General features: G+C 41.2%; 1 protein-coding gene across 2 annotated transcripts in view; it reads left to right on the forward strand.

Moving 5' to 3' along the window:
* The first annotated feature begins 2,346 nt into the window (after positions 1-2,346).
* Positions 2,347-18,190, forward strand: part of SERPINA10 (serpin family A member 10) — a 97,707-nt gene continuing 81,863 nt past the window's right edge. Inside the window, exons 1-2 of one of the 2 annotated variants that reach the window (XM_085626468.1) lie at positions 2,347-2,528; positions 14,344-14,408. In XM_085626468.1, coding sequence (XP_085482594.1) covers positions 2,524-2,528; positions 14,344-14,408 — 70 coding nt within the window. In that variant the 5' untranslated portion in view covers positions 2,347-2,523. Of the gene's footprint in view, positions 2,529-7,272; positions 7,413-14,343; positions 14,409-18,190 lie in introns of those variants that run through there. The other variant, XM_085626469.1, reaches the window with a different exon arrangement.

The raw sequence follows: 18,190 nt of genomic DNA on the forward strand, positions 1-18,190 counted from the left end.
TGAAAATAAATTGGCATTGAAGTAGAGTTAATACACTTCAAGCTTCTACTCGACCTAAAAGAGCTGTAACGGCCTCGAGAAGGTCGACTGTCAGTATTCTTCTTACTTCTGAAAAAACATTTTCCCAAAAGCTTGCAATCTGGGTGCAAGTAAATCCCACATGTAGCTAATCTCCTAAGGCCTGACGGCATCTAAAACATCGAGGATCGACTGCAGGGTAGATGTTATGGAGTTTGGGTATAGTAAGTAAATCAGCCATTTACTGAAAAACGCCATCCTCCTTAGGTTAGATGCTCTTACTGCTTTATAACCCATTTTGTTAAAACTGTGCCATTGCTGAAGGTTGAGACTGCAGTCGATTGACTCTGAGATTTTTTCCAGACAGATTAGAACTATTTGGTCATTCTGAGTAGAATTAAACAGTTTATACAAGTTCCCAATTCCCCTAACTTTAAGTATAAAATGAGCTTCACTCAATATTAACCCTTCAGAATTGTCCACGTTCCTTAGTCCTGGGCAACATTTATTTATCTGGAAGTCGCTAAAAAAAGAGACGTCTTGATATTGCTATTATACGACCTGATTTCCTGCCAAATTCTCAATCTGCCATTTAAAAACAAATCCTGAAGTTTTCAGAATCCGGATTTAGCCCAGAAATCACAAGTCCAGATGGCCATATGTAGTCCCAAGGAGAGACATTCCACTACTCTCACCTGGGGGTGTAGCCAAGGGATATCAAATTTCTCCCAGACCTTCTGGAACTGAGAGGCTAAAATCTTGGGAATTTTGTATCGGGATCTCTTTGGAAGCTTAGGGATCCACAAAAAAGGAGCAAGAGCGATCTCCATTTCCCCCAGCATTAGATCAAGAAAAAAGTTAGCGGAAGACATCTCTTCCGAGCTGTTGTAATTTAACCAATTGATTAGTGAAGCTTGACAGTATATTAGTATATTGGGTAACGCAAGACCCCCATCGTCTACTTCTAGTTGTAGAGTTTCTAGCTTTAGTCTAGGTTTTCTGCCCTGCCATATAAAGGATCTTATTCCAGAAATAATTTGCTCAAAAAAGGACTGAGGAACCTTGACCATCAAATTGGAAAATAAATATAAGAACAAGGGTAGCATATTCATTTTAATAAGAGCTACTCTTTCCATAATTTTCAAAGGAAGGTCCTTCCATTGGGATAGCAGATTTTGCATCTATTAAAAGAAGGGATATAATTAAGCAAAAATAGATCTTCCAGATGGCACGTAACAAATATTCCCAGATATCTTATAAAATGGGACCTGAGGTGTTGTCCTTGCACCAAGAAAGGTAAGACAGCTTGGGAGCAGTTAAAAAGGAGTGCCTCTGACTTTGCTTGATTAATTTTATAGCCCCCACTAGCTGTAAATTCACTCATTTTGACCAAAGTGCGCCGGATATTCTCTTCTTCAGCTGCCAGATATAAAGCCATATCATCGGAGAACAGCTTCAATTTGGTGGCGCCAGGGACCGGGGGTAAGATAGAGCGATCTTGCCTTATTGCACAGGCTAAAGGTACCAAAAATAAGAGAAACAATATTGGAGAAAGGGGGCAGCCTTGCCGCATCCCCCGGCTAGTGGAGATCGTGCCAGGTTTATTGCCATTTATTATATGGATGCCTGAGCGCCGAAACAGAGATTTCTGACTGCTTGACAGAGTTCAGATAGAACCGCCAACTTACTTAGAATAGCAAATAATACATTCCATTGAACTCTGTCAAACAATTTCTCTGCATCTAACATCATAATGACTGTTTTTGTTTTATAGGTGTTAAAATAATCAATTGATTGGCATAGATAATGAGTATTAGTAGCTATAAGTCTACCGGGGATCAACCCATTCTGGTCCCTGTGCACAAGAGAGAAAGAAACTTGAGATAAACGATTCACCAGAATCTTTGAAAATATCTTGTAATCATTGTTAAGGAGACTTATCAGTCGATAAGAATTGACCTCTACAGCTTCCGTGAATGAAACAGGGACCATTTCACCTTTCAAAATTTCATTAAATAAAAATTTCAAAACAGAGCTAAGTTGTTGTAAAAAAAAAGCTTGTAAAACTCTATGGGGATACCATCACACCCACATGCTAAGGCGCTCCCTTCATGCTCCTTAACTGAGGTGGGCGTGGCCAAGCGCTGGCGAGCCAGTTCGATTGTGAGAGGAGGTGGCTGCGGCGACTCTTGCTTGTTGCTCCTGGACAAGCGCTTTCAGGCTTTTTCTCAGTCCGGAATGACTCTGCCGGCAGCGCACTAATTACACACACGCGAACCTACATTTCCTGCATTACCTCTCCAGGTAGAAGTTCTCACTTGCGGTGGAAGCCAGCGCTGTTTTTGAGAGGCAGAGGCTGAGGTGGAAGATTGGATACCCTGAGAGAACACTGGTTGTAGGGCTGTGGCGGCAGGGAGTTTTTTCCGCCTGAAATTTTTTAAGAGGATTTTGACGCTGCTCCTTGGTCCTTCTTTGATTGATGCTGCAGCCCCCCCATCTCTGTTTATGAGGTGAGATATGGAACAGCTCGCTGTAAGGGACTTGGTTGAAAACATAGTTGCAGACAGTGACTAGAATTGCGGGATTACAGAACTGGAGCTAAGACGTGTTTAGGCCTGTGGCTTGGGTGCCGTTTTTCTTTTCCCTTTCTTCTTCCCTACGAATTAAGGTTTTCAAATATCACTTACGTGCAGGCTATATGGACTAAGTAAGGGGGGACTTGAAACTTATGAGACTTCTAGGGTAGACACATAGGGGATAAGGAGCGGAAGCGGGCTAGTTAGACTGGGTGCAGTTTGCGCCCTCCTCCTAAACATCTCTATATCTGGCTCATAAGGAAACAAAAACAAAACTACAGGGATAATTAATTTGAAAATAATTTCTCGTGATACTACGGTGAAACCTCATTTGATGGCAAACTCTGCAAGGGGCACGAGAACACGTCGCAAGAGTAAGAGCCCATCCTTTAAAGAAGTTGAGTTCAAGCTGTTCAGTGGAAGTGGAAGTGTATGAAAAGATTCACCTAATAAGCCCATAGGTTTATTAGGTCTGGGAGTTCCGGGTTTTTAAAAGAAGCTTGATAATAAGCAAGCCATGAATGCTCCCTAGGGCTACGAAGTCCATCAAGCAATATTGTCCCAATCAACAACGAAGTCTTCAAGAGATACAAGTAACAGTGATAAGCCTCCCCTCAGCCCAGCTAACTTAGATTCTCTCAAATGCAATGACAAGTCTTTATCGAAAACACCAACACCAGTGGTTTCAACAACAAAGTGCCTCCTAGCTGATAAACAGCACGCTCCTAACCCGCTCTCTTTGGGACCCAATGTGAAGGCTCAGACACAGACTAATTTAAAAAGTTTCATTTGATCTAAACCTAATATTAACCCAGCACTTCAGGATGTGGGGACCCCAAGCTTTTGGACACATCCCTTTTTACTACGGCAATGGAAGTCACAACTGCAGCGTCTGACAATATTTTGCTTCAGAGCCCAATCACTCAGAGATTGGATTCAACGTCATTAGACTTAAGGAGCGCGTCTGCTACAGAAGATTCTACACAAACCCTTCTTCTCCAGATCTTAACAATATGAAATTCTCCCAAGAAGAAGCTCAGAAAAGGACAGAGTCACAACTGAACTCAATTCAGTCTCATGTTCTGCAGCTCACATGTCGAGTTTTGTAGGAGGAACAGCGTGTATCTGATCTTGAAGACTCTGCCCCCCCCCCGGCAAACAGATCAGGTAGTTAAAATGCAAACCGAGCTAGCAAATCTTCAACTAAAGGTAGACGATGCGGAAAATCGTGCTCGAAGATGCAACTTACGTTTTACAGGGATTCCGGAAGGCTATGAGAAGGGGCAACCAATGGACAAAGTTATAACTGACCTGGTCACCAAATATATATGCCATGAAGCCACTGTCTAATAGAGGGATCTGACAATCTTACGTGTACACCAAGTTCCCGCTTTTCAATATCCAAATGCCAAATACCGGAGAATGATTATTGTAAACTTCGGAGACTTTAGAAGAGAGGAGAAAATTCTAGCCTGTGCAATCTGTGATAAAGTGTATCCGACAAGTGACAATTTTTGGTTTAAATTCTTTTCAGATATCTCTGCCCTTTCGCCTAAGCGTAGAAAGGAATTTAGAGGCATGATAAACTGTTTCCAACAAGTTGAGTCTCCTTAAGGATTAGTCCAACAATCGCAGTTGAAAGTTCTCTATAAGGGGAGAGTCCATATATTTCAATCAATTCAAGAGGCGCAGGAGCTCCTCCATTCTTTGCAACATTCAGGGGGGGCTGGAGGGGCTAAAATGACTTCCAAGTCTGGTAAAAGCAAATGTTTAATTGAATGAAGCTGGAACTAGGTGCTTATCTTTCTGCTTCTCTCTTCTTTTTTTCTTCTTTTTCTTTTTCTCGCTGTTTCTCTTTTTGTTTTTTCTATTTTTTAGGTTTTCTTGGACCGCCAGCTACTGGTTCACCACCTGGGTGCCATGGCACAGCACCTCAATGTTGGGAAGTGGGTGGGGACATGGGGTAAGTGGGAGGGTTTTAGGTGCATGGGGGGAGTCACCTCAGGGAGGCCCAGACAGGGGAGGCTCCAATATGTAGGCCATCCATGGGTGTCGGGAGGAAGGTTTCACAAAGGGGGGGGAGGGAGTTGGGTTCACAGGGTATGAGGGGTGGAAAAATAAAATGTAGCAAATTTCTGATAGAGATGCAAGGGATCGAGATAATGATGTTTCCTATTTCTATTCTTAAATGATTGCTACACCATTAAACATTATTTCCTGTAATGTAAACGGGTTCAATAATAGACTAAAGTACCGCTCTATGTTGGCCTGGTTTAAGACCTTTTAATTCAACATAATCTTTTTACAGGAGACGTATTACAAGGAGGGTGCGCCAAGGGATAAAACCCCTGCCTTTGTTCAATATGAATCTTTTACCTCCGCAAGTGCAGCTATTAGAGGAGTAGCCATATTAGTTAGTAAAAAGATACAGGGGGATATTATAATGGTCCAGAGGGATAATAGTGTGAGATGACTTTGGCTGCAGATGAAGATCTGCAACCAACTACTTAATTTTGTTAGCTTTTATGGCCCAATTGAAGACTCACCAGAGACGCTCCAGTCATTATATGATTTCGCCACTGATCAAGCAGGAAGACTTGGTTATTGGGGGGGATTTTAATCTACTAATTAATCCAGCCTTTTATTCCTCACAACCCCAGAAATCTCAGACTACACCAAAATCCATCAGGCTGTGTCAAGAGTTGATACGGGATTTAAGATTGGTTGACTGCTGGCGTGACGAATTACCCCGAGAGAAGAAGTTTACTTGCCACTCAAAGAGATATCATTCGTCTTCACGAATTGACCTTTTTCTCGTCTCACATGCTCTTTTAAGCACTAAATCAGGGATTATTGAAAATCCTTTCTCTGATCATGCGTTAATTTCGGTCCAATTTCAAATTCAAACCCAGGAGCGTAGATGGTCATTGGAGAAGTCTCTCTTAGTGGACCAGCGATGGGTGGCTGGAATGCATTTGTTGTTGGAAGATTTCTGGAAATGCAATAAAAATACAGCCCAGATCTTTGGAGTCTGGGGGCTCTGAAGGCATTTTTTCGAGGGGAAGTAATTAATTATAATACATATAAAAGGCGAAAAGAGAATGAAGAAAAGTCTTAGCTAGAGATCAGTTTTCGATTCTCAAGGCTCAATATTTAGCAGCACCCTCCAGGGAAAATAAAATAAAGCTGCATCAAATAAACATAACTTACAAGATTTCTTTGTTTCCAAGGAAATTCTTGCGCATGATGCAGTTCTGCAGAAAAGGTATGAAGAGAATGAACACATAGGCAAATATCTTGCAAGATCAGCAAAACGTAGGGCCAATAGGAACACTATCAAAAAGATTAATGACCCAGTTACTGGTAGATCCACTGCACATCCCCAAGAAATCTCTGCCATTTTTCTGGAACATTATAGGAAGCTCTATTCTGATCCTCATATCATCTCATCAGAGGCAGCGGATGCCTGGCTCAATCGCATTAATTGTCCTTCTATCTCACAGGAGAAAAAAGATAGCTTAATTACGGAAATTACAGCAGAAGAAATAAATCACTGCGTGATGTCTTCACCCTCTGCTAACACTATATGGTTAATGAATCTTAAAACGAAAACTTACTTCACCAATTGCAGAGTCATCTGCTTTACCTGTTACATTACTCAACTGCAAAGAAAAAAAATAAGTAAAAAACATTATCAGTTACAATGCCAATAGCTCTAACTTTGTGAAAAATGTGAGACTGGTTGCATTGCAAAAGTTTGTTAATGGTTGTAAACACTCTGAATTGGAGTTTGTGACCTCAACAAAAGGATGTTTCTATGTATTAGTCTAATTTTAGGAGTTATTAAAGGTTTACAAACGTTAAAATAGAGATTGTGACTGGATATCAATTCGGTATTTGGAAGAGGTGAGTTTGGGCAAATACCACATTTGCACAGTAGGTTTCAATGGTTTGAGACGTAATTTCAACCCATTGAAAAGCTACTGACTCCCAAGTTGGGATGGTAACTCAGTCGTAAAATGAAAGGGGCCACCATTGAACCGTTTCCACTTTGGGAATTGTGGAAGAACTTTATGGGGGAGCTGGCAGTGGTCCAGAACAGAAACTTTTTTTTAATGAAATCAGGATGCTCAACGAAAGTTTTTTTTCATTTAAACGCAGTCACCAGGATGCTAGTGGTCTGCTGGCCCTTGCAGGCCACCATCCCTGTGACTGTTTTCCATCGGAGTGAGTGGCAATTTGAGCCTTAAATAACGAACATTAATTAGGTAGGTTGGATTGCGATTTACCTACCCTATTAGTACAAATGTCATATGTATGTCATATATATGTCACAATGGTTATTGATTGTAGGTCTGAATCAGCTGTCATTTTAGAAGAACGAAAATGAGCAACACAAATTGGGTGCTTGTCTACAGCACACAAAACTGCACTGGTGTTGAACATGTGCCAGTCCTAATCGTGATCTTTTTCATGATTGTTACAACATAATTCATTCACCCTGTGTTCAGTTCACTGTTTTTCAGCAACGTTTGATCAACGTAACGGATGTAAAAGTAAAGGTACTACTGCAATACGGGTTGATGAGGATACCATTTCCAGGCAAGACAATTTGGTTTAAAACATTTCAGAAGTTTACTTTGCGTGGGCTCCTTCTGCACTGTGTACCCATCAGTTAATTAACAACCGAGCAAATGAGAAGTGTCCCCTACACTTTGGAATAGCCAATATTTGCCAAAGCCTCCAATGTTGGACATTAGCCTCACGCAGTTTTCCAATTTCGAAGACTCAGCAAGAAACGCAGGGGGCTCTGAATTGGTAAGAATTTACATTTAACCTTCTACTTAATTTTCTGGTTTCAAGAATTTTCGAATTAGGTTTTGTTTTAATGATGTTAATCTAAAAATATTCAGTTTAATGTTGTAAAAAGAACGAAATAAGGTGAAATAGGAGAAGGAGTGGTTCGCGATTGACTATATCTTAAATGAGGTCATATGTACAGTCTAAATTTCAAATGAAATGTAGCTCTTTCTCCTCACCTGTTCATTTTAGAAACAGTTATTCTTAGGTTAAAAATGTTACAGAATTTAGCATGACTTTACTTGGGCATCATTCTGTGTTTTAAATGTTAATTGTTAGGTAATAAAGCTATTATTTTCAAAACGTACTTTTAAATCATACGGAATCAATACGAAACGTCCAGGTTCGCAATCGCTTGAAAAAGTGCGCGTAGAAGTCTGGCTCGAAAAATGCGGGCTTGTGAAAAATGTGCATGATGTACAAAGGCAAAAAAGCACAAGTTGCATAGGTGTAAACTAGAGGCACGTCTGCGTAATTTAGGGTACAACTGCACAATTTACGTCTCTCTATTGTGAGAAAAGCAGTAATGAAGGGAGGTGGAAAGGGGTGGAGCGTTCAAGTTGGCTATTTGCATATGCAAAATTGGAGGACCAAGGATGATTCAAACTCCCTTCAATGAGGGCAAAGGTCACAAAGCAGTAGATTCCAGAAACAGATTAGCTGATTTGAAAAGGATAAACAAATGAGTAGTCTTGCTCATACTCCGCCTGTGAGGCCAAACCCAAGTAGGGAGAACAATGGGGTGAGGTGTATAAAGTTTGAAAAACATGTATAGAAGACGGGTCGTGTGGATGAGAAAAATAGTACATGGATTTTAAATCACCTAATTGCCTGGCAAATCGTTTTCTTTAAGTCAAGTGTCTTGCATATATTTTGCCATGCGCAAATATCACGTGGGCACAAGTCATCTTTTTATTAGACTCTCATACATTTTAAGGCAAGTCGTGCATTAGTACACATTTTCTGCAATATGTGTATGCGAATCCTTGCAAATCATCCACCGATATAAATTGTTATTTCCATGTATTAGGATTATAGTTGAATATTAGTAATATTAAATCATGTGCAAAAATACCGTTGCCCAACAAGCGTGAAATATGCCCGTCCTTAAATGTAATATTACTAGTTACCTTATTGTAAGAGTGTTGCACACTGGCACTGAGGTAGAGGAGTCATCTCTCTACACTAGGTCTTTTTAGACATTGCTTTTCGCACCCTAACTAAAATACAACACCAATGATCACGTTCACATTGCAAGAAGCCTCTCCTATGTAGCCACCTCCACTAGGGCAAACTACAACCAGCAGTCAAATGACAGTATACAAGACAAACAGCACATGTCTAAAAACATGGAAATCATGAACCCTTGTGTATAAAAAACATACATTATGATACCATGTACAGTTCAGATGAATGGATCTACTTTATATGCACAATGGCTTGGTTTTGTACTTCATGCATGTAGGTCGGTGGGTTGATACACACAAAATTACGCAACCATGCTATAAGTGACACAGGATAGCTGCAGGGCTGCTAGACTCAAATACAGCAACTGACAGTGATAAATTCTGACACATTTAGCTCACACACAGGATATGGTGGAAGGTTGCAAGCAGTAGCGGCTCGCAGATGGAGTGCTGCGGGGCGGGGTGGGGGTAGTGGACTTGGACTTACGACAGACAGGAGTAAAGTAAGTAAGTAAATAAATACAACTATTTACCTTGTGCTCGCTGCATCGCCAACTCGGCGATGCTGCAGAGGGAGTGCTACGGGGCGGTTGGGTGGGGAGGGGCCACCGCCCCGGAGCACTCCCTCTACGAGCCACCACTGGTTGCAAGACTTACCACCTCCAAACCACCCCCAGACCACTGTTGCAGAGAATCCTTTCAGCCTACAAAAAACTTCACCCATGTTTTCACAGGCCAGGGGAAGCTCAAGGGACCCATGTAGCTCGTCCCTCTCCGCAGAGAACAGTTTGTTGAGTAAATCAAAATTGTAGCTGGTTTAGCTCAAGAAGCAAAAGAGCCAAATTGTCAAACAAGCATTTGCAATGCAATAGGTCTCGCATTTCCAAGAGTTAGATCTATTGGCGTTGCAATTGACAATGTTTTTTACCTATGTGTTTTGGTTTGGAGTACAGTGGACGTATGTGTTGTGGAGTGGAATTATGTGGGTTGCATTGAAATTGTTAGTTGTGAAATTGAGTGGGGTGGGATTGTGTGGCGTCAAGTGCATTTGTGTAGTGGAATTATGTGGTATGGTGAATAGATAGTTGTGAAAGCTGCACAGAATAGATACAAAAGGAAGATAGAGAGGACTAGGTAGTTTGTTGAAGTGGTGAATGAAAGAGAGAGATGAGAGGAAAAAGGGTGTGAGAGAGAGAGAAAGAAGCGGCGGCTACAGATACATAAGGAGGGAGCACCTGTGTACGCAGAATAGGTCCTTAGAAGAGCAAAGCGTGGGTTTGAAGGACAAGAACCTCGATAAAGATTTGAAAAGAAATTGGGCTTGAAGATTAATGAGAGAGGGGGGAAGAGTGCGTGAGAACGGTTAGAGAGAGAGTACGAGATAGAGGAATGAGTTGGAGGGTTATCCAGGAGGGGGAAGGCTGAAAGCATTAGCAAAAACAGAAAACAAGGGGCAATCACAGTGGTAGCAGACTTGTGCTGTGGCATTGATTTGGACACTAATACGTGGTGCTCACACTGTCACCTGCACATGGTGTGTAGGGCCGGGGGGGCGTTTGATGCACACTGAGGTGTCCCAACTCAGCCACTATAGTATAGTAGAGCTCTGCAGACCCAGCAGTGCGGCACAGCTTAGTTTAGGTACAATCCAGTAGGATATTAATGCACAGCCAGTGGTGTATAATATACCAGAAATGCATATAAAAATTACCTATGTTGATTATACAAGATTTTCCTCCCTCAAATTCCTTTAGAAGAACAGCAGCATAAAACAAGCTTTGTCATTACGTTTATATCTGAGGAGCAGTAACTCAAATCTACGACTAACAGAATGCATTCATTATCGGTTTCTGCAGAATGTTTTGATCCTACAAATATTATAGAATGATGAAAGATCCGCATGGCAGCAACGTCAAGCATAGTTCTGATAAAAGACAATCCAATTCAAATTCACTAAAACCATTTCTTAACTTGGGGATTGCTGGACCCCGAGGAACATGGCAAACTACATGCACACTTACAAACAAATACACCCCTAACTCAGTTCACTCCAGCTGCCAGCAAAGAATGTCTTGCCTCTGACTACTCCGGGACTTATCCGAAACAAATGCCAGGCTTACATGAGGTTCTCTACCCCACAAAAATCAAATGTCCGTGAAAGAAGAATGCTTGATGTCTGAGGTGGTAGTAGGAGGAAATCTAGAACCTCGCTATTGGGTATTTTCTTGTCGTTTGTGGGCAGTCAGTTATTGAAATGGTATGCATTTTAATAATAGAGGCATTGTGGAAAGATCTGGCACAGGATTCTAGTGTCCCTAGAGATGTATTACTGGAGGCGTAGGAAAAGATCTCTCATGTGGAGGCTTTCTGTATGAATAAAGGGATGAACTTCAGGTATATGTCATTCGAATAAGCTGACACATTGCTGCAAGCGAAGGAGTTTATCTTGGAGAAATGATCCCTATGATGGTTTCAAGCAGTTTTGTCACACTACACATTATGGTAATCCTCTTATACTATTTGTAGAAGACAACTTTGTAACTAATATGGTTAAGATACTTAGAAATACTTCATCAACCACTAATACAGCAAAGACAAATTAATCAGGAACATACCAATAACAATTATCTATCCTTTGTTCTGAACATGACTTTGGTTGCTAAGAAGTTTCAATGTCTATGAAAAAAAGATGAAAGCAATACCTTGATTGGTAGTTTTATCACTTGCTAGGTATATAACACCTGGCAAGCATATTTATAACAGTGTCTGCAAATTTTCAAACTCCACAAAATTGAGAAGTCTATTGCTTGTGGCCTTGTTGCCTGTGCTTTCATCTCATGAGTTCATAGACGTTGGAAAAGGTGAAAATAAAAGGCAGAAACGTGTGTGATCTAGGTACAATTTTGAAATGCAATAATGTAGCAAACTAACTGTCAGTTATGGAACTTTATAAAGGTAATACCCATGCTTACACTTGAGATGACATTCTGGTTCTCATGTAAGATGGCTTCAAGAAAGGTCAGAATCCTATGATTGATAACCTGTGATATTCTTCAATGTGGGTCTGAGCTTACACTGGTCTGCACCACACAACTGCCACTTCAAGGCTGCCTGGGGCAACTGCAGAAGGCAGGTGTAAGGAGATAGAGAAATTTGAAGAGGAGGAGCAACAGAATTAAAAGACTGAACTAGATCCCTAAAGTGCACTTGCACAACACACCGGTCAGCACCACTCACGAGAAGCACCCCTGAAGGTGATGCAACACAGAGACCTACAAGTTCAGGGTTACGGTCTTTTGGAGTAAGGTAATAGCCTCTAGATGAGGGTCCCAAGCTGTACTAGTTTAAGGTGGAGGAAAAAGAGTCACATTTCAGAAAAGGGTGTAGAAGTCTCAAGTTGTGGATAATTTATTTGTAATGGGAGTGCACAGTGGGTGTGTTATGATGAGTGGGTAGGTAGTCACTGACTCTAACCATAGGATTTTTTTGGGAGAGGGGCTAGTTCTCGGAGGTGCAAAGTTCAATTGGGGCATAGAGTCTTACTAGGCATGGACATGCACTTGGGAAGCAAGCTTATGAGAAGGGTCAGTGGTTCTGTGTGGAACACAAGCTCGGACGACCTCAGTGCAGCACAGATACCGTGGACTTCAGTTGCCCAAACTGTAGTATCACAATGGTGTTAATCATCGTGCCCCTCCCCACAGGCTTTACCCCAAGACTGTCCGAATGCTCAGTCTCTATTCTCACCCCCGCCCCCTCTTTAGGCTCTTCCCATGGGCTCGGGCTAACTCTTCTGATATCTTAGCCCTGATGATGGCACTAGAGTGCAGGCAGTGATGGATAACTGAAGCACTGATGCTAAGATGGCTCTAGCGCTGAAGCTGGAAGTTAAAGATAAAGTGCGGCAGAAGTATTAAATAAATGGAGGAGGGTTGAGCCGTGCCTTTCTTTTGTTGTGCATGAAGATACAGCTTGGCATGCCGTGGTGGCACAATGATAAAAAAGAGTTCTCAACAACTACATAAGAATAATAGAAGCGGAATTAACCTGCACTTGAGCGGTGCTCCTGTGGGAAAAAACAGAAATGACACATCGCTGCATAAACCATTTAGGAAGCAGCAAAGAAGAGTGGCACTGCCCTAAGCTAATGGGAAGGTAGTAGGCGGAAGCAAAGCCCTTTATCAAATACAGCAGGTCTTGCAGACAGCGCATGCAGACTAGCTAGGCTTGACCTAAAAACAGTGAAGACTATGGCATACAAAACTACATCACATAACTTCATTGCACTTACTGCACAACAAACTTCAGGTATTTTAGGTGGTCAAACAGTGGCAGAAAGTACATGTATAAATCTCTATTAATTTCCAAAAAGTCAACACGTTACTTCTTTGTGAGTGTTGACTACATTTTCAATGTGTTATCTTGACAACTACCCTGGCTCTCACTTGCATGCACCCATTTAAAGACTCCTTGTCTGAAACTGATGCATTTGTTGCTTACACTCTACATATGCAAACCCATCTTAAATGCACTTATAGAACATGTGCTCCATTGTATGAAGTATGTAAAGTCTATTCATGCATATTGTGTAGTGTTCTGGACAAACACACAGTGCAGGGTCAGACAGTCCTTGTGCAAGGTACAGGTAACAGCCTTCTCATTTTAAAGTTCTGACAGTCATGATATGTTTCCTAGTGCAGAACCCACCTTGTAACAAATCTCCTATCTATTATTCTACAGGATCATGGTGTGTTGGGCTCCAGCAGAGTAACCAGCTCTGTTGGATTGTTGTGGTACACCCTTTATGATACTCCTATTCACTTGGATGACAGACCATTACTACTAACTTATGATAGCACTGGTACAGTAGTGGGACACGGAAACCTTTTACCTGAACTCCTGGAAAAAGACTATCACTTGTCCCTGTTAAATATGTTTAGTAGGTTATGACTTGCCACCCTCATTCCCCTTCATAGTATGCAGAGTATACCTATGTATGCATGGATAACTAGAGGTGGCTACGCATGTTGGCATCCTCCCTGTGTGTATGTGTCAGATGCCACAATTACTGAACAGAGAGCGACTAACCTGTGATAACAGGCCTCGCACTAGCGATGCACAATGCTTGTCCTTCCACACTCCTTGATGGTCAACCAAGCGAGTTCACATAGCACTCATTCTGGAGGAACACCAAGGGGAATAGGGGAATGGGACAAAATAAGAAAATAGCCAATCACTGACTGTATGACAGCTTCCTTGTATCACCCTTCTGGCTCATCTGTCATCTGCCTCCCAGTGTGCGAGTGCCTGAACAATAACAGGAACAAATAATTCCTTTCTTCTGATAAAAAACTTTACATCTTTTGATTTGCATTTACAATCATTTACATTTTCTCTCTCAATCTAGAATTAATACAGCTGTTAATTCACATGAGAATTCTTTAAAACATAAGTTATTTCTCTTCTAGCTGTTTCTTCACTAGAATTAAACTAGTCTATGGATTTGGCACACGCTGCGTGGCTCCATTAATGCCTCTCTCTGGTTAGCTCAGAGAATGCAATTCGCTGAATAATAATTAAGCATCTTGTAAATAATCAAGTATCTTGCATTTTTGTCCATTTTCTTTTACTGTTGCTCAATTATGATTCCTTTGTCCGAAATGTTCTGATTTTCATGCTCTTGTTTCTTTCATCTCTTGCAGATCCTCAAGAACTCTCTCCAGGAAGCACAGGGTTCACAGAGGAAAAAGATTTCCTGGATGCGCAGGTAAGCTGCTTCGGTGGAAAAACCACGGATGATGTCTTACTCTTCACTAGAACTACGATAGCCCAGAAAGGGGTGTGGTCCAAGGAAGTGGTATTGTCAGCCTCCTGAAATCAAAGACGGCAGCCACCATCACATGGCTGTTTTGAGAACCTTCCGGCTTGTTTCAGAACATTTTGGCTTGTTCCAGATGGATTGCCATGTGCTGTCAATGTCTATTTACTGGCTTGTTCCAGAACCTTCTGATTTGTTCCTGTACTATCTGGCTTCTTCCAGAACCTTCGTTGTTGTTCCAGATAGATGTGATTTCAAAGTCTATTTCTAAGTGATTGGTTGACAACCTTCTGTCCTTTTACCAATAGTCTTAAATTATGTTTGTTTGTTACAGTTTTATTACAGTTTAAACCTTATGACTCACCCCTGCCGTAAAAGCTTTGAAAACCATCATTTTGCATCTTCATGAACCCAAAAGGACCAACCTCTCTGGGATGTCCTGTCAAACACCTAACTCTTGAAACCGGGTGTCCTTGACAGTATGCTGCTCATAGAGGAGTGTGAGAAACAAATACACTGTTGGAATTCTTGCTTACTTTTGGCTGTTTTCCTTCTATGGGTAATGATATACCCTTAGGATGAACAATTTCTGCTTATGTTGAAGGAAGCAGGAGTATGTCTTCCTGGTGTGGAGCTAACCTACATGTTAATCCAGAGAAAGTCTTAAGCAACAAGAATCTTGCCCTGAAGCGGTCAGATACACTGAGCCTGCCAATAACAAGAGCTTGCGCACCAATGTATAGCCTGATCAACATTCTCCCTTGAATGTTGCCCCTGAAGTTTTCATATGCACCCTCAAACTATGGTTTACAAAACGTCTCTGAACAAACACCTGTGGTACCATTCTTCTGTGAGTGATGATCATGTGTGATGCATGCTGGTGTACTGCAAGTGCTCTCCTTCTCTGCTATCAGTAATTGTTCACAACATGTGTTTGGCACCCTGCAATTGGTACCCTTTTTCTGTGAATCGCAATGGTATGTGGCCAGTGTGCTGACACTCTTCATACAGCAGCATTCTTCTGTGACTGATGACCTTGCAAGGCTCAAGCATAAGCACTTTACATCCACCACCCTTCTTTTGCAACTAGTGACTAGCTGTAGCCTTTGTGTTGGCACCAAAAATTTGCTATCTTTTGGCTACAACTAGTGATCATTCAAGGCCCATCTGAAGCACACTGCATCTACCTCCTGCTTTAGCCATTTTCCAGACTGCTCTGAATGGCCAGGCTTCATCACACAGGCTTATGTACCTATCCTAGTACTGTACATTCTCTCACATGGCCTTGACTACAGCCACCTCATCTTCACATGAGCGGCATCCCTCAAATACCATGTGACCGCCACCTGCTGGTGCTGATATCTATGTGCGGTCATCACCATCAAAAGTATAATGAGCAGTTAGTTCAAGTATTGAAATGTGCATAGACAAAAACTTACACACAGCTACTAAACTGGGATATACATCCAAAGTTAAATGTTATTGTCATAAAACCTTAACTTACTAGGCATAATCTAAATGATAACAAAAGTATGATCACTTTTTTGCAGCACAGTTTTAACAATCTTTGTATCTATGGCAGGTACTCTAGATCCCTTACCACATACCACCCTCAAAGAGTAAGTTTTGATTATTCAACTTCACTACTTTCTGAAAGTCAAAGTCTGAAGAAGAGGTACTGAGTAATTCACTAAGCTTGCAGCACTACCTAGTCTTAGTGTTTCAAACACCCCAGAGACTTGGCTTACAGGAAGGTGTTGGTGAACATGTTTGTGTAACAGCTTCTCCTGTAACATGTTTTCAGTTGCAGTTCATTACTAAAGTATTGATTGCTTACTCATAAATGTGTTATTTCTAATGAACCATTATGTGGTTAAATTGTTGTTTTCTCTATGGTCCTAGTCTTTGCAATAAGAAGAAGTGGGTGGTGACCCATAAAAAAGACAATTTTCTTTTTTTAGATCTCCTAATTTTTGGATATCCGCCCCAGCTGACACCCACAAATGAAGTCTCTCCTACAGTTAGCTATGGGCAAAATGTTTTTAGATGTAACGGTCAGTGCCTGACACCTGAAATGTGTTCCACTGCTTTACAGCTGGGCAAAAGGCTCTGTGCTGGTTACAAAGGAAAATGTGTGCACACATGTTTGCAGGCTGAGTGAGGAAGACTTGCGTCTGGTGTAGTCTGGTATCTGTGTACAGGCAGCCTAGTGGATCCAAGAATGAAAGGATTTTGGTCTTGGTAGGCCTCATAATTTCACTGGGAAGACAAACAGATTAGCCCCTTTCTTTATATCTAAGAGTAAATATGTAGTGCTTACCTGCAATTACACTTTGGTTAAAAAAATATGTATCAATGTCAGTATTAGATTGTAATATAGAAGAGTGATTAAAGCAACTTGTTCTATGCTTATTGGGGTCCTGAGTGCATCTAGAGCATTAGTTGGACTTGCATGTGTTTCTTAGTTTACTTTGAGATTTGCAACTTTTCCCTGAGGAAGCCATAATGAGATTCAGGTTATGAAATACCCAGCTGGTCTAGGTTAATTACTCTGCTGGACAGCTGGAAGTTCAAAGCTTTTTCCTAGACAATGGGCCTATTGATTAGATCATTTAGTCTTCTTCTGGGAAGATTAAGGGGCAGGTAGGAATTTGTGTAGGGTGATTAGCTAACACTCTCCTACTTGCCTGGGCATGTCTTTCTTATAAGTTTAAAAGGGGAACAGGAATAACTCTAGCATAGACAAACACTTACACGCCGCTACTAAACTGGGATATACATCCGGAGTTAAATGCTAATGTCATAAAACTTTAACCTACTAGGCATAATCTAAATGATAAGAAAAGTATGATCACTTTTTTGTAGCACATATTTAACAATCTATGTATCTATGGCAGGTACTCTAGATCCCTTACCACATACCACCCTCCAAGAGGAAACTTTGATTGTTGAACTTCACTACTCCCTGAAAGTCAAAGTCTGAAGAAGAGATACTGAGTAATTCACTAAGCTTGCAGCAATACCTAGTATTAGTGTTTCAAACACCCCAGGGACTTAGCTTACAGGAAGGTGTTGGTAAACATGTTTGTGTAACAGCTTCTCCTGTAAGCATGTTCAGGTTGCATTTTATTACTGAAGTATTGATTGCTTACTCACAAATGTGTTATTTCTAATGAATCATTATGTGGTTAAATTGTTGTTTGCTCTACGGTCCTAGTCATTGCAATAAGAAGTGGGTTGTGAAACATAAAAAAGACAAAGTAGTTATTTTTTTTATATCTCCACATTTTTGGATCTCTGCCCAGGCTGACACCCACGAATGAAGTCTCTCTTACAGTTAGCTATGGGCAAAATGTTTTTAGATGTAACTGTCAGGGCCTGACATCTGAAATATGTTACACTGGTTTACAGCTGGGCAAGAGTCTCTGTGTTGGTTATAAAGGAAAATGTTTGCACGCATGTTTGCCGGCTGAGTGAAAAAGACTTGCGTCTGGTGTAATCTGGTATCGGTTCACAGGCAGCCCAGTGGATCCAAGAATGACATGATTATGGCCTTGGTAGGCCTCATAATTTCACTGGGAAGACAAACAAAATAGCCCCTTTCTTTATATGTAAGAGTAAATCTAAAGTGCTTACCTGCACTTACACTTTGGGTAAATAATGTGTATCAATGTCAGTTTTAAATTGTAACGTAGAAGAGTGATTGATGCTACTTGTTCTGTGTTTTTTGG

Source organism: Triturus cristatus, chromosome 9 (assembly GCF_964204655.1).
Source record: "Triturus cristatus chromosome 9, aTriCri1.1, whole genome shotgun sequence".
NCBI lineage: Eukaryota > Metazoa > Chordata > Amphibia > Caudata > Salamandridae > Triturus > Triturus cristatus.